This window comes from Alosa pseudoharengus, unplaced genomic scaffold (assembly GCF_046254945.1).
Source record: "Alosa pseudoharengus isolate Yale_2024_CS ecotype anadromous, Long Island Sound unplaced genomic scaffold, YU_APseudo_1.1 YU_APseudo_1.1_scf_6, whole genome shotgun sequence".
Classification (NCBI taxonomy): Eukaryota; Metazoa; Chordata; class Actinopteri; order Clupeiformes; family Clupeidae; genus Alosa; species Alosa pseudoharengus.
The window spans coordinates 38,311,395-38,324,616 of NW_027468848.1; the positions used below are offsets into that span (position 1 = coordinate 38,311,395).

General features: G+C 39.3%; 1 protein-coding gene across 6 annotated transcripts; it reads right to left on the reverse strand.

Moving 5' to 3' along the window:
* Positions 1 to 705: 705 nt before the first annotated feature.
* vsig10 (V-set and immunoglobulin domain containing 10) lies at positions 706 to 11,333 on the reverse strand. Of its 6 annotated transcripts, XR_012983731.1 has the most exons (11): positions 10,985 to 11,333; positions 10,448 to 10,777; positions 9,543 to 9,854; positions 9,047 to 9,319; positions 8,314 to 8,598; positions 7,885 to 7,998; positions 7,601 to 7,613; positions 5,004 to 5,146; positions 3,869 to 3,967; positions 1,975 to 2,025; positions 706 to 1,485 (listed from the first exon to the last, which is right to left on the reverse strand). XR_012983731.1 is itself a non-coding variant. In XM_076271217.1 (10 exons), the coding sequence occupies exons 1-9, from the start codon at positions 11,031 to 11,033 to the stop codon at positions 3,897 to 3,899; spliced, it is 1,590 nt and encodes a 529-aa protein (XP_076127332.1). In that variant the 5' UTR covers positions 11,034 to 11,333; the 3' UTR covers positions 706 to 1,485; positions 3,869 to 3,896. The 6 variants fall into 6 exon arrangements, 4 of the variants coding, with proteins under 4 accessions (XP_076127332.1, XP_076127331.1, XP_076127330.1 ...); XR_012983730.1 differs by having other exon boundaries at positions 1,975 to 3,967; XM_076271217.1 differs by lacking the exon at positions 1,975 to 2,025.
* Between the last annotated feature and the right edge of the window lie 1,889 nt (positions 11,334 to 13,222).

Consider the following 13,222-nt stretch of genomic DNA (forward strand, 5'->3'; position numbering starts at 1 on the left):
GTGATGTGTTGTGCTCATCCTGTGGATTTATATATATATAAGAGTTCACAGAAAATAAGAGGACAAGGTTTAACTTTTCTTGCATTTTACCAGGAGTAGTATCAAAAGATTTACAAGGTTCCTAAAGTTTTCATCTCACTATTGGGCATTGCACCAATTGATCAACAGTGCATTACTTGAATTTGGTTGCTTCAATGGCAAGTCAGGACAATCTTAATCAAATGTTATGCATCATCTGTCAAGAAGATAATAAATTGCCTGTAACAAGTGAAAAGACAGGATGTGAGAGAATCAAACAAGCTGTTAAAATCTGTGATGATGTGATTACAAATCGTATCAAAACTCTGATGGGGGATGATGTGGATAATGATAGCATGTTTGTTTACCATAATACCAACAAATGCTACAAGTCATACACCTATTCTCGTAAACTGACATCTATTGAGCAGACAAAATTGAAGAATCTAAGGTGTGTGACAGAAGATGAGGCTTCTACAAGTGTTAAATTCACAACAACCTTACGAAGAAGTGTTACACCTTGTGCACCTCCAAGTTCTGACAAGGATGCAAGAACACTGTGGATATGGAACACAAAAAATGTTGTGACAAGTACAGAATTTGTGAGTATGATAGTGCGAAGAAACTCATTGCTGCAGCAAAGCATAACCAAGATGTAGTTTTCACACGAATTGCAGATCGACTGAGGGACGATGAAGATAGCTTTATTAAATCAGTCATATCAGCAGATTTATTTTGCCACAATCTCTGTCGCCAGAACTACATGCAAAATATGAACGTGGCATCAAAGCCAAAGTACTAAAGAAACTAGCCATTACCAACATTAAGCAAGTGCTGTTTGCTTGTGCACTTTTTATATATTAACAAGCTTTTGGCGAAGGGAGAGTTTTGCACTTGTGATATGTGGAGTTTGCGTTGAGCCTGTTGGAAGAAGGCGAGGTGCTTACAAGTACCTTCCAGACCCGTGATATGAAAAAGCTGATCCTTGATCACTATAGAGAATTGGTCACAATCGCTCCCAACAGTAGGATGAGTGAATCTGACATTTTTTTCTCATCTGATATTAACGCTACTGACTTGGCCATCAAGCTGAAGAATCAGGACATAATGAGAGAGGCATGCAGGCACCAAGTTGAGAGAAGTGCTCCTGGACGTTGATTTTGGTCTGCAAGACAGCTTGTGTGACAGTACTGACTTAAAAGCATCAATGATACCAGCACCTCTTCTTACGTAGCAGCTCTGTTCAAGGTCCCCAAGCACAAGCTCTTTAGAAGCAGTGCTAGAGACCTAGAGGAGCTTCTCCAGCCTCTACAGGATGAGGACAATCAGCCAGCAGCAGAGGAACTGCTATCACAGCAGCAATATTCCACAGAGGGAGAGGATAAGGACAGCCAGCTAGCAGAGGAACAGCCACAGCAGCAACATCCCACACATGGAGAAGAGCCTCTACTGAGAGAACAGTCTCTACTAGAAAAGGAGGGGAAATGGGTGAGAGATCACAAGAGTACACAACTACACTGTCTCTTCCAAATACTTGTGTATAGCATTCACAGTGGAGCAAAGCCAACACCATTGCATATTATGCTTGGTCATGCCATTTATGCAAGAGATCACAGCAAGAGCCTTCTTACAACTTTCAACAGGATTGGTTCATGTTCGAGCTACCAGACAATCAGATCTGCCCATAGTCTTCTTGCTAGTTATGCTGTGAAATGCTCAGAAGATGAGGAGACACCCATACCAAGTAGTTTTACAAGGGAGGGTTATACTATGGCAGGCATGGACAACTCCGATTTTGCTGATACATCATCACTGTCTGGTACTAATGGTTCACACTATGCAGCATTACTGTTCCAAGACGCCACAGTGAACAGACCCCTCCATAACACATGGACAGGATTAAGCCATGCTGATGCAATCCTGCAGACAAAGTTGCCATGCCAAGAGGTACCTCACCATGCCAAGCCAGTGGTTCGACCTGCCCTGCCACCAGCATGCTGCTGCATCCTGAAAACAAGCAAGCAACATTACTTGATGTTCATACCCTGGCTTTGAGCGCAACATACCTTGCTAACCCACTAATCGAGATTCATATAGTATACCCCACTGCATTGTTGCCATTTTTAAATTTGTTTGAAATAGACTTGATTTCATAGGCTACCCCGTCATCGTAAGTTAAGGTTAATTGCCTCAAGTACTGGCAAGTCAAGTCAAGGCCTACTGGCATTTGGATGGAATACACCTCAATTTAGAAGTAAGCCTTTGTTTCGTTTCTCCTCCATGGTGCTTTTCTCTTTTGAAATTTAGCCTACTGATAGGCTACATCAAAGAATAACATTCCATAGCCTACATTAAAGAAACACTTAGAATTTAAATATTATTTTCTTCATTTTTTCTAATGAACAAAATAATGAACACAAGCACCAAACTGCGTGTGATTGTCAGACTATGAAGGTGTCTGATGCAGGTGTTTTGTGTTTGTATGTGAGAAGCCTGTCACATGTTTCTGGTGTCTCTATTAAAGGAACCATATGTAAGATTGTGGCCAAAACTGGTACTGCAATCACTTTCAAATTACTGTAGAGCGGTGTATCCCCTCCCCCTCCCCCCTGACTCGAAGTTGCCAACCCGGATGCCGAAACACTACTGACTTTGTGATTAGTAGATAGGTAGAGGGTGGCGCATCAGGCCAAAACACAACATGACATTACAAAACACAACATCAACATCAGTTGAGGGCTGCAACTTCACTTTTGAAATAACAATATCCTGGCCGGACTACTGTTGTCAATGATATAAGTATTTGAAATGAACATGATTTCTTAATGTCTAGTGACATATCAGGGCCATTTTATGATTAATTGAAATACATTTCTTACATACGGTTCCTTTAAGTGTCATTATACATTTATTAGGTTTTAGGTTTAAGTACATTTATTTATTTATTCATTCAACAATATGTTATTCTTACTGAATAGGTTATTTATTCTTGGTAAATCCTTAAGAAGCAACTCATTTGTCTTGATATAAGTAGGGGCCCATAGACTATTAACATAGTCCTTTTAGGCAAGTCCCTCCACTCGGCGGCCATATTGTCACGCTTTTTGGGCACTTATCGGGCATCTATTTCAGGCAGAACTGCGTGTGCGCTTCATGAATCACGACACATCAACCTCACTCCAGCTGCGAGATTCCAATACATGATTGGCACGATGTATTCACATGTCAAGTTTTGGCGGCGGAAGGGGCAGAAGTGTACACGACTGCCTTGTTTGCATTACGAACTAACCCCATACATTTCTACGGGAGATCTTTTGAGTGCTGTATCTCCTCATTAGAAAGTCTCTGCTGTTAATAGCCTACAACTTTAATTACCATGCCACAAACTACTGCAATCCTAATAGTAACACTGACTACAAAACAAAATATATATATATCATTATATACATGCATTCAAACATATCAAACATTCAATACTACGTAACACCCATACACACTATTAAAACCACCTGTGGTGCCAAATTATAATAGTTTCTCTTCATCTTAGACAAGTCTAATTCGTAGGCCATATTTTGATATCAGATAGGCAACAGGATACTCAATGCTAGACTATTTTTTCATCATAATACATGTTTTTTTTAGGGTTTTTTTTTACAAAAACATTTCTTCCTGAGATTCCACCCTACACTCATATCACCCATCTATATGCTACTGCTGTTCAAATAATTAAAACGTAGGTCTACATAAAAGAAAAGTTTATGTAAAAAGTAGGCCTACATTAAGGTTAAAGTTCCATAGCAATCAATTCACAAACTCCTCAGATTGGATTAATGTCCATGGAAATATTTACAATATGTATAATGTAACTCTTCAATCTTCTATTCTGCCACAATAATAGCATCTCGGTTTTCTTGAGATCCTTGTGTGTTTTCTTGGTCTTCATGATCACCTGTAAGTTAAAAACAAGTCAGTGTTGTAAGGATCCTAATTCCCAGGCTGATGATAATCCTTTCAATCATATGGACTTTTGATCAGCTACTAAGTGTGGACCTATTGTGGGCCTACTGTCATATGCTTGTCACATGTCCACAGGAGAAGTTATAGGAACAGGAAATCTAATCAAATGTATACATTGTCATGTGTTGATTGATTCACTCTAATGGTCTCACTACAACAATGGTATCAGTCTCATCAGCAACTTACCATGTGATCCCTATCAACGTAACCAATCACAAACTGGGTAGCCTATTTAAGGGAAGTTGGCACAATGTTCGAGGAGTTACTCTGTAGCCAGATCCTCCCACACTACTTTGGTGTGTAGTCCTCTTCTGAGCCGGGTATATTCATTCTGATTAAGTATTCCTTTAGCCTGTTTTGTAAACTTCACAGTATTCATCTTATATGGACTTCTATGTGTTGTTATGAGTAAGTTGGACCTGACAAATAAATTGTTACGCTCTGATCCGCATAACCTTTCTATGTACTTATTGACCAGAGTAGTCTTAGGTAAGGGTGGTGCCACAATGAATGCCTAGGATTAGTGATCGCCACCATAGAAGCTGATCAACTCAAGTGGTAAGCTACAGCAGAACTGACTACTTTAGGCTGTTGGGCGATATAACAATGGACAGTTTGTCAACGATGGTCTGGACAAGAAGGTCCTTAGCTCAGCCTGAACCCTCTGTAGCACAGGGTTTGATAGACTGTTTAGCATGCTGATGAGTATAGCAGTCCGAGACAGCACTGTAGCCTCTGACTATCTTTCAGCACTAGTACTACTAATTGTGTTTTTCCGATTTCCTTCGACCACAGTTCCCTCATTGGTTCTGAAATGTGACGTCTACATTACAATGTATGAATCAACTGACAGACACTGTCCATTGTTTTTGCCCTGAGATGGGCAGTTCAGAATACATGATATAGCCTACTAAATGATGATTTCATTATGGTGGGATACCAGCTGGACTTAAGTGGTCAGGACTTACTGGATGGGATCCGATGAATCTCCACTAGTGTTGTGGAGTGTCCATTTGACAAGACTGGCAACTGAGGCACTGCATCCTGAAATATCTCTTCATCATCTGAATCCACCAGATTCAGTACATCATTCCTCTCCTCTGTCATAAAACTTACACAGAACATTTGAGTTATTATTAATGTACATTCTGGACCATGCACTGATAAAGTAGAACTGCAGCTATTTGGACAATGGTCAGCAAGGGGTGCCAGTAGAATAAACCCTGTTATTGGACAAACTTCAGATGTTTAACCACTATTAATGTCCTTATACAACCTTACATTAGAAATTGGAATGGACAATCAGAACAGCTAGGCTACTTGAAAAGTCCATAGACTGCATTAAATCCGACTATGATTCTGTACGTCCTTCCGTCTGTAGACAATTGCTTGGCCAGTGTGGATGTAATAATTTCTGCACCTGGATATTTCATAGCTTGTCTTAATCTTTATGTTATTCATCGGACACCCTTTTCAACAAAAACTAAACAGTTACATTTTTCACTGGATAGATATGTTCAGGGGCGCAGGAGGCATGGGGGACGTGGGGGATATGTCCCACGCAGTGCTGAAGAGACAGCCGTCGTCCCCCTCACTTTTGATAAGGAAAAAAAAGCCTTATAGGTACGCTAAATAAATAATAACATATAGGATTTGCGCTAACTGTAAAACTCCCCATTAACAGCATCACATCACTAACCACAGCCATCTACCTACTGTAAGACTGCACAATCTCATATTCACTCTGTTGGATATCTGAAGCCAGTTTGTCTACTAACAATCATAAAATAATCCAGGCTACTTGCTTAGCATAAATCATTTATCATCATCTTTATTTGAGGCAGGCTGGTATTCGAGGCAGGCTTTTTAAAATATGTCTAACCTGCATTTAGACATGCATTTCGTTTGGAGCGGCATGCATACCGGTAGGCTATCAAAAGCATTTTCGGTTTGGTTTGGGATTTAATTTACTTTTGGACTGTTTGATTATATTGCTAAATGTTGGGACTGATGGGCACTGAAATTTGGGAGATATTTGATGGTTCACTGTTAAGTTTCATGCAGTTGAAAAAGTGTCGGGATTTCCACTGCTGTTTATTGCGAGACAGCCCTTCATTGAATAGGGGTTGTGCTGTAATGGAAACCTTTTTGCGTAGACAAGTATAGCCTAAATTGAGTTATTGTTTAATTATGCATGATTTAGTAATTTCTTTAAAATAAAATTCGTAGGCTGGAATGCCTTGAGTCGCAACAATTGTGTTTAATAGGCTTCAGCCTCTGGCAAGCTCGAAAGGGGCGGCAAGAGAATGAGCTTGAGAACGTGTGTTGGAGACCCATGGTAGGAAAACGACTTTTCTTTGCCAACCATAGGCTATTAATCCAACCAACATAATAGCCTACAATACAATACAACATATAATAAAATATTAAGAAGAGGTTATTTCATTGACTTAAATCGAACAATGTCTTCTACTGGACTGATGGCAATTGTTGGTATGGTAGCCTAGGCAATTGTTACCCCGTCTTGTATGGGAACCTGCCTTTATTTGCCCTGCTATAAATAGAATCAATCAATTTGAGGATTTATGGTAGCCTAGTGCTCATCTTCTCCTGCTCAACATGACGTTAGCTGTTATGTTTATGATAACAAACTCAACTAGCCTATACTTATCAACTCGTTTTCACTAGCCTATCAAGTCTATCAACGTTTTTGTTCTAAGACATTTATTTCAAACATAATTTCAAGACACAAATTGGATACTTCAGTTACCTTGGTGCATAAATCCCAGAGAGTAGGCTACCACACCCCAGAGTGATAGGCCTAGCGTTCAGTGTGGGGTATAAACAAGCTGAGAATTTAGCGGTGTCACATCTGCCTGTCACAGACGTGGGGAGCTCTTTGAAGCTTGGGATAATGTGATACAGTCACTACAGTAACAGTATTTTATTTTACTTCTTATGTAATTTTTTTTTCTTCAATTTTATAAATGCTTTGTTTAAATGCTGTTGGAACAAATAGTTGATTATAAAGGCAACTTTCTGTTGCAATTTTCTGTGTGTTCTGGACTGGTAACTTGTTAAACCAACACTTGTTAAGTTCTAACAATGCATAAATATTAACTGCAAACACACAGTGGAGAGTTGATTTGGTTTATACCAGACAATTTAAGTAGGCCTAACTAGGCTATTTGATCATGTAGTCTATGTTTGGATCACAGGCATGATGATTCATTCATGGCTTCATAAAATATCAACATCCCATGTTGCTTTTTTCTACCATTGGCCCAAGTAGTGACCAGTATTCTACCATTGGCCCAAGTAGTGAAAACAATTGTTTGAAAACAATCAATGGTATTATCTTAATATTCTGGCAAGTTTAAAATATGATGGTCGAAAGTGGGCCAGAGGTGGCGATCCGATTATATCTGGAAATCTGATCTCACTATGGGTTTGTGTTCACAATTTGGTCCCCCTCACTTTCAAAATATCTTCTGCGCCCCTGGATATGTTGTTATGTTATGCCTCCCATGACAACAAATAAATATGTGGTATGTTAAGTACTCACCCAAACCGGTAGCCTAGAATTGAGAGAATAAAATAAATGTTAAATATAAACACAAAACATTGTAAGTGTTACAGTGTTAGAATGTGTCAGCTCAATAAAGTTTAGGTATTTACCAAACTACCTCAATGTATGGTATTTACATTACATACATATGTATTAATATTTTTCAGACTCGTTTACTGTTATATCTCATTACAACTGTATAAGAGTAAAAATCTTGGATTATTTGAGGCAGACGAGCATTAGACATTGGCAGAAGCAACAGCAACATTTAAGTTTCCTACCCAAGCAAATTCTGTGGCGGTTTGAGTATGCAGCCATTCCGATGCAAATCCCAACTCCGAGAATCAGAATAGATAAGAACATGCCAACAATCCCACCCGTGTAGGAGACTGATGCTGTTTTAGAAACAGAGATAAAAACAAAAGATCACTTCTGTGGTCATGGTGAAGTTTACATCAGACACTTCAGATACTCGGCACACTAAAAGTGCATAACAATATTCTTTCTGGGGCGATAATTATGTTTCCTACAACACTATTGTTTCAAAAACAGTATTTAACAGTTTTTTTCTCCATATGCAAGATGGAACACTTCTTTAAAAAACACATAGGTGACCATCATAGTCATATTGGTTGTTTCTAAATAATATCATGGGACTCCCTTTACATCTGCAGCTCAAATGTAGATTTAGCCCCACCGAGTATACTCACACTTGACTGTAAGGTAGATCTCTAACTCGCGGGCAGCCACTGGATTCTCACTCCTGCAGAAGTAAGTGCCCTCGTCCTCTTTAGTGATGTTCACTATGGTTAGACTAAACGTGGGCCCCAGGTCAGAAATAACATACTTGGCGCTGGGCTTAACATCCAGGTGTGCAACAGTTCTCTGCCATATGGTTTTGGCAGGAGGGACAGACTGCTTCTCGGTGCAGGTCAGTGTCACATTGCTTCCTTCCACTACCGTTACCAGTGGTTCGCCCTCAGGGTACGGAGTCTCTGGGAAATCATATAATTATGTGTAAGAGTTTAAAACTACATTAAAACTTAGCAGTGCATGTAAAACAAATCCTAAAGCAAATGAGAGCAAATCTGGTTAATTTCATGTGGATCAATGCAACAACATATTCAATGACTTTCAGCCACTGCATATTCATTATTAACGTATGATTTTAAGGGAGAGAATTTGGTGTTAATGTTACTTGTCTGTTATAAAACAGAGCCTTAAGTCATCAGAAATGTCCAAAGCTGTTATATATAGTGATCTATTTTCAACGGCCGACCGGCACATGCATTCAGGCACAGTGCTGAAACTTTAAGCCCTGCTATTTCATACAGGTAACAAAAGCCCATGTACAAACAGTACAGTGAAAGTGAAACATTAGATGTTATGTCTCTCATAACATGATGGAAAACAAGATGAAACCTTGACATCCTTTTGACTTACTCAGGGTTAAGTGGCAGAACTTTTCTTCACCATCACTCATGACAACGTGCTTCCCTTGGCACTTAAGTTCCTGACAATCACTCAGTAGACTCCTGTTCAGTGTCACCTCCACCGTGTCATCTGCAGAGTTGAACACTGCCCCCCCACCTGAGGCCAAGTCTTCCCACTGTAAGGTGGGCGCAGGGTAACCACCCGGCCAGCTGCAGATAAAAGCAATGATGGAGGAGTCATTCTGTTCTCTCCAACTGCATTGTGGGTTACGTTCAGGTGGATCTATGCAGGGAGAAAAAAAGATAGATTTAAACAGAGATGGGGAAAACACACACACACACACACTGATAAACTTTCCAAACTTGTTACACAAAGAACACTGGATGGGTCATTTGCCATGTAGTTTACAGTGAATGTGATCTAAATATATAAAACTTAAACTTTTATAAAAGATTATAAAATCAGACATGTAAGGAAGAGTGAAAACACAAAGATGAACACCTACAATACACCAACAGCTGTAGAGTCTTGCCCATTTTCTTCTTAGATAACGTATTCTCTACTAAACACATGTGTTCTCCCTGATATGTTGGCGAAATGTTCAGGTCCTCAAACTGTACCAGAGTCCCATTGCCAGAAACTAAAGTGCTCCTGCTTGAGTTGGCCCATTCCAATATCCAAGATAACGTCTGTGATGGGTAGGACACGGAGGGTGTTGTGCACTTGAAATGAACAGTGGTGCCGTTTGGGACATACAGGGTTCCATTTGGGAGTTTTTGTGCAGGTGAGATATCCAGGGTCACATCATCTGGACTGCCTGAATTGACAACAATGCACAACAGTTAAACTGTGAAATGTATTGACCATATGAACAATGCACTAGTTAAATATGTACCACAACCCTTGCATACCTACTGCATAGATAGATTACAACCTGTACAGTTCCTTAGAATAAATTATTCATACAACATTTTGGTATTCATTTTATATACTTGGTCAAAAGTTTGTTGAATGTTCTTCTGGTAAATAAATTTGTATTTGTCAATTCATTTTCACATCAAATTAAATGCAGCAAACAAATACAAACGTATCACAGATTAAAGAGGAAGCAATTTTGACACAATGTGGTTACAGTTTAAACTGTTAACCCAAAGTCATCAGCAGTTTTCTCCCATCCCAATCTCAGTTAGTTTCACACGCGCTCTTGGAATGAGAACAATCAACACTGCCAGGGGTTAAAACTACAAACAATCCAGAAGAACCAGTTTCAGATTGGATTACAGGTGTGACATGTCAAATATGTTTACTGTTAGAGTTTCTGCTCTTTCAGCAATACATTTTTGTAAAGCAACACTCCTAATATGAATTATACAATTCTATATTATCAGAGGGAATGTATATGAAACTTACTGACAATCTGCAGAATCACCCCTGTATGATTGTGAAACTTGCTTATGTCCTTTGACGAGCATTGACACTCATATAATCCGTCATCAATAGTCATTAACCCAACGATAACCAGGCTCCCATTGTCCAATATGGTTAAGTGGCCTGGTACAGGTTTAAGTTCTGAAGAGTGGTTACGTTTTATCAAATTGGTAGCATCTTTAAACCACTGTGTCAGCGCTGGAGTAACGTTGGCAGCCAGGTCATGGCAAGGAAGTGTAACATTCTGACCCAGTTCTCCAAAAACACTTGCAGGTGCTCGCCCAACACCTGCACCACCTTTGACAAATAAAACTTTCGGGAGGAGAGAGAGAGAGAAAGTCAGAAACGAAAGACAGAAATGGAGTATGGTGAAGGCTAAACGTCAGCAATCAAGGTCATGACTAAGTTAAATGTGATCTAATAGGCCTAATGAATGATAAAGCGAAAGATAATTTCAAGGTTTGACCAGTTGAATTCAAAACGTGCTTAAAAAGCGTAAAGTGTAACATCTCGGCCTACCTGTTTGACACGAAGATGCAAAATATAAAAATATAACAGCTAATATCATTGTTGGATTCGTAGGCTATCTTGGTTTGGTCCTCTTTAGAAACAGAACAAAAGCTCCCACGGCGATCATTAGAGAATCTCTACACGTAGACTTCACCACTGGATGATCTAGGTAAAATGTTAAATTCCGAATGAACAAACGTCAGGGAGTGATAAACTCATGTCAATAGTTTGACTTCGATCTGTTTTGGTAGTTACTGTGCTTTAGCGATGCTTGGTTTCAACAAAACCAGCCGAATAAGATTTTTCTCCCATACCTGTTTACTCTCGCACGCGCTCCCGGAAACATAGGTGTACCTACCGGGCCACGCCTCACCTTCTTAAAGTTACAGGCCTATAGGAAATAAAACCAGTATGCAGAGGTCTCAAACACCCAATTCCGGCCCGCGACGTAAGTCAAAATAATAATGTAATCCGGCCCTTGAGACTTTTTAATTGCGGCAAACAACGATACTGATTAAAATAGACGATAGTTCCAAGTACAGTGACAAATCTCATTAGTACTCTGCTCCACAATGTGCTAGACATCCAGAGCTTCATTCAAACCCAAAATCGCTGCGCAAAGTTTTCAGGAAATACTTGTATTACACGCGAGAAACACAAAGACGTGCATTTGTAATGACGCGGAAGCGATGCAGGCCATAGTGTTGCATAAATTGAAGCAGAAATTAAGCAGAAATAGGCCTACACCAAATGTTGAAAAACGTTTACGTGTGATGAAGTCTTATTCACCTATTCTAAATCTGAAGGAGAATATCCTTTTGGAGATTATGATCGATCATCTATTGAATGGAGGTGCGTCTGCGTGTGTACGACGGTGTCCACTAAGCATACCATGCTTATTTCGACCCTCTGCCCAACATAGCTTGGAGGTTGCAGTGGTAATCGTGATGATGGTGTCCGTAATGGACGTGGTACAGACAGCAGGGTTAGTAGAAATGGGGCTCTAAACTACAAAGTCACCCGCAATATGATGCGAACTTCTGGGTATCAGATTACCCGCGATAGGAAGATTTAACCAGAATACTTTATTGTAGGCCTTGTGGTTTAGAAACCATATACATCTTAGGTGTTGGTATACATCTTAGGTGTTTTCCTGTTAATTTGTTATGTGGGTAATATGAAAAAAGTAAAGTAAACCTGCTCAAATATGTTCATCCAGTATTTATTGAAAAGGTGCATAATTTGAGGTGCTTGCCATCCAGTGGCAGATTAGATGGGTAAATTTACCCCCTTCATAAACTTTTGTTTTACTCAAAGATTTTTACATTTACAGTAGGATTTTATCTCTGACCACTTTCAAGCCATGGCCTTTTGAAATTTTGATATAAAAATCCAATGGTGTTGCTTTCTTAACCCTGACGCCTATAGTTTGCCATGTTTAAAAAAGTTATGAGAGGAAAATATTTTTATTTGGTGTGAAACACACATATACCTGTTTTTATGCTTTTCATTTAATTTAATAATTTGTATTAATATTTATTTTATCATTAATTTATTTATAAGCTAAGGTTGCTAGCACAGGTGTCTAAAACTAGATAAAAACACACTTTCTGTTTGCAGTTTTGTGTGGTATTTGAAAAAAAGAACATTGCATTTTCAGAAATAGCCGGCCCTCCAATCAGATGACGTTGACAGAATTGGCCCCCCCAGCTCATTTGAGTTTGAGACCCCTGCAGTATAGTGATGGGAATTTCGGCTGTTTTTAGTGAGATAGAATTTTTGGTGTTCTTGTAAAGTTAAAGTTCTGAATGACTGTTTTAAGCCGTTTAAGTTGTTAGTAAGGATTTATTGAACGGACTTCTTGCTTTGATTTCACACAAACATACGGGTATTTGTGGGAGTTTGAGGGCGTGTTTGGGAGGTAACCAGGTACGCCATGCTGTTGTAGGTGCAAACGCTGCATCGCCATTGAGATCACATAGTAAGGAGCTGGCTATAAATGTATTTTGTCGTGTTTAGTTGTATAATGAAAGTACAGATTTTATAGCCATCCATGCACTTCTGGCTCCTTGGCTATGAATTTGGTAACTATAGCGGACTTTTTGACATCTTTAGAACACTGAACATATCGGAGGTGTCAATTGTTGAGTTACTCCAGTCTAGATTTTTTTGACGTTAATCACTCCTATGATGTATTGCTATTTACTATCCAAAGCAAAATGCCTGTTTCAAAGTTAACTGATGGTC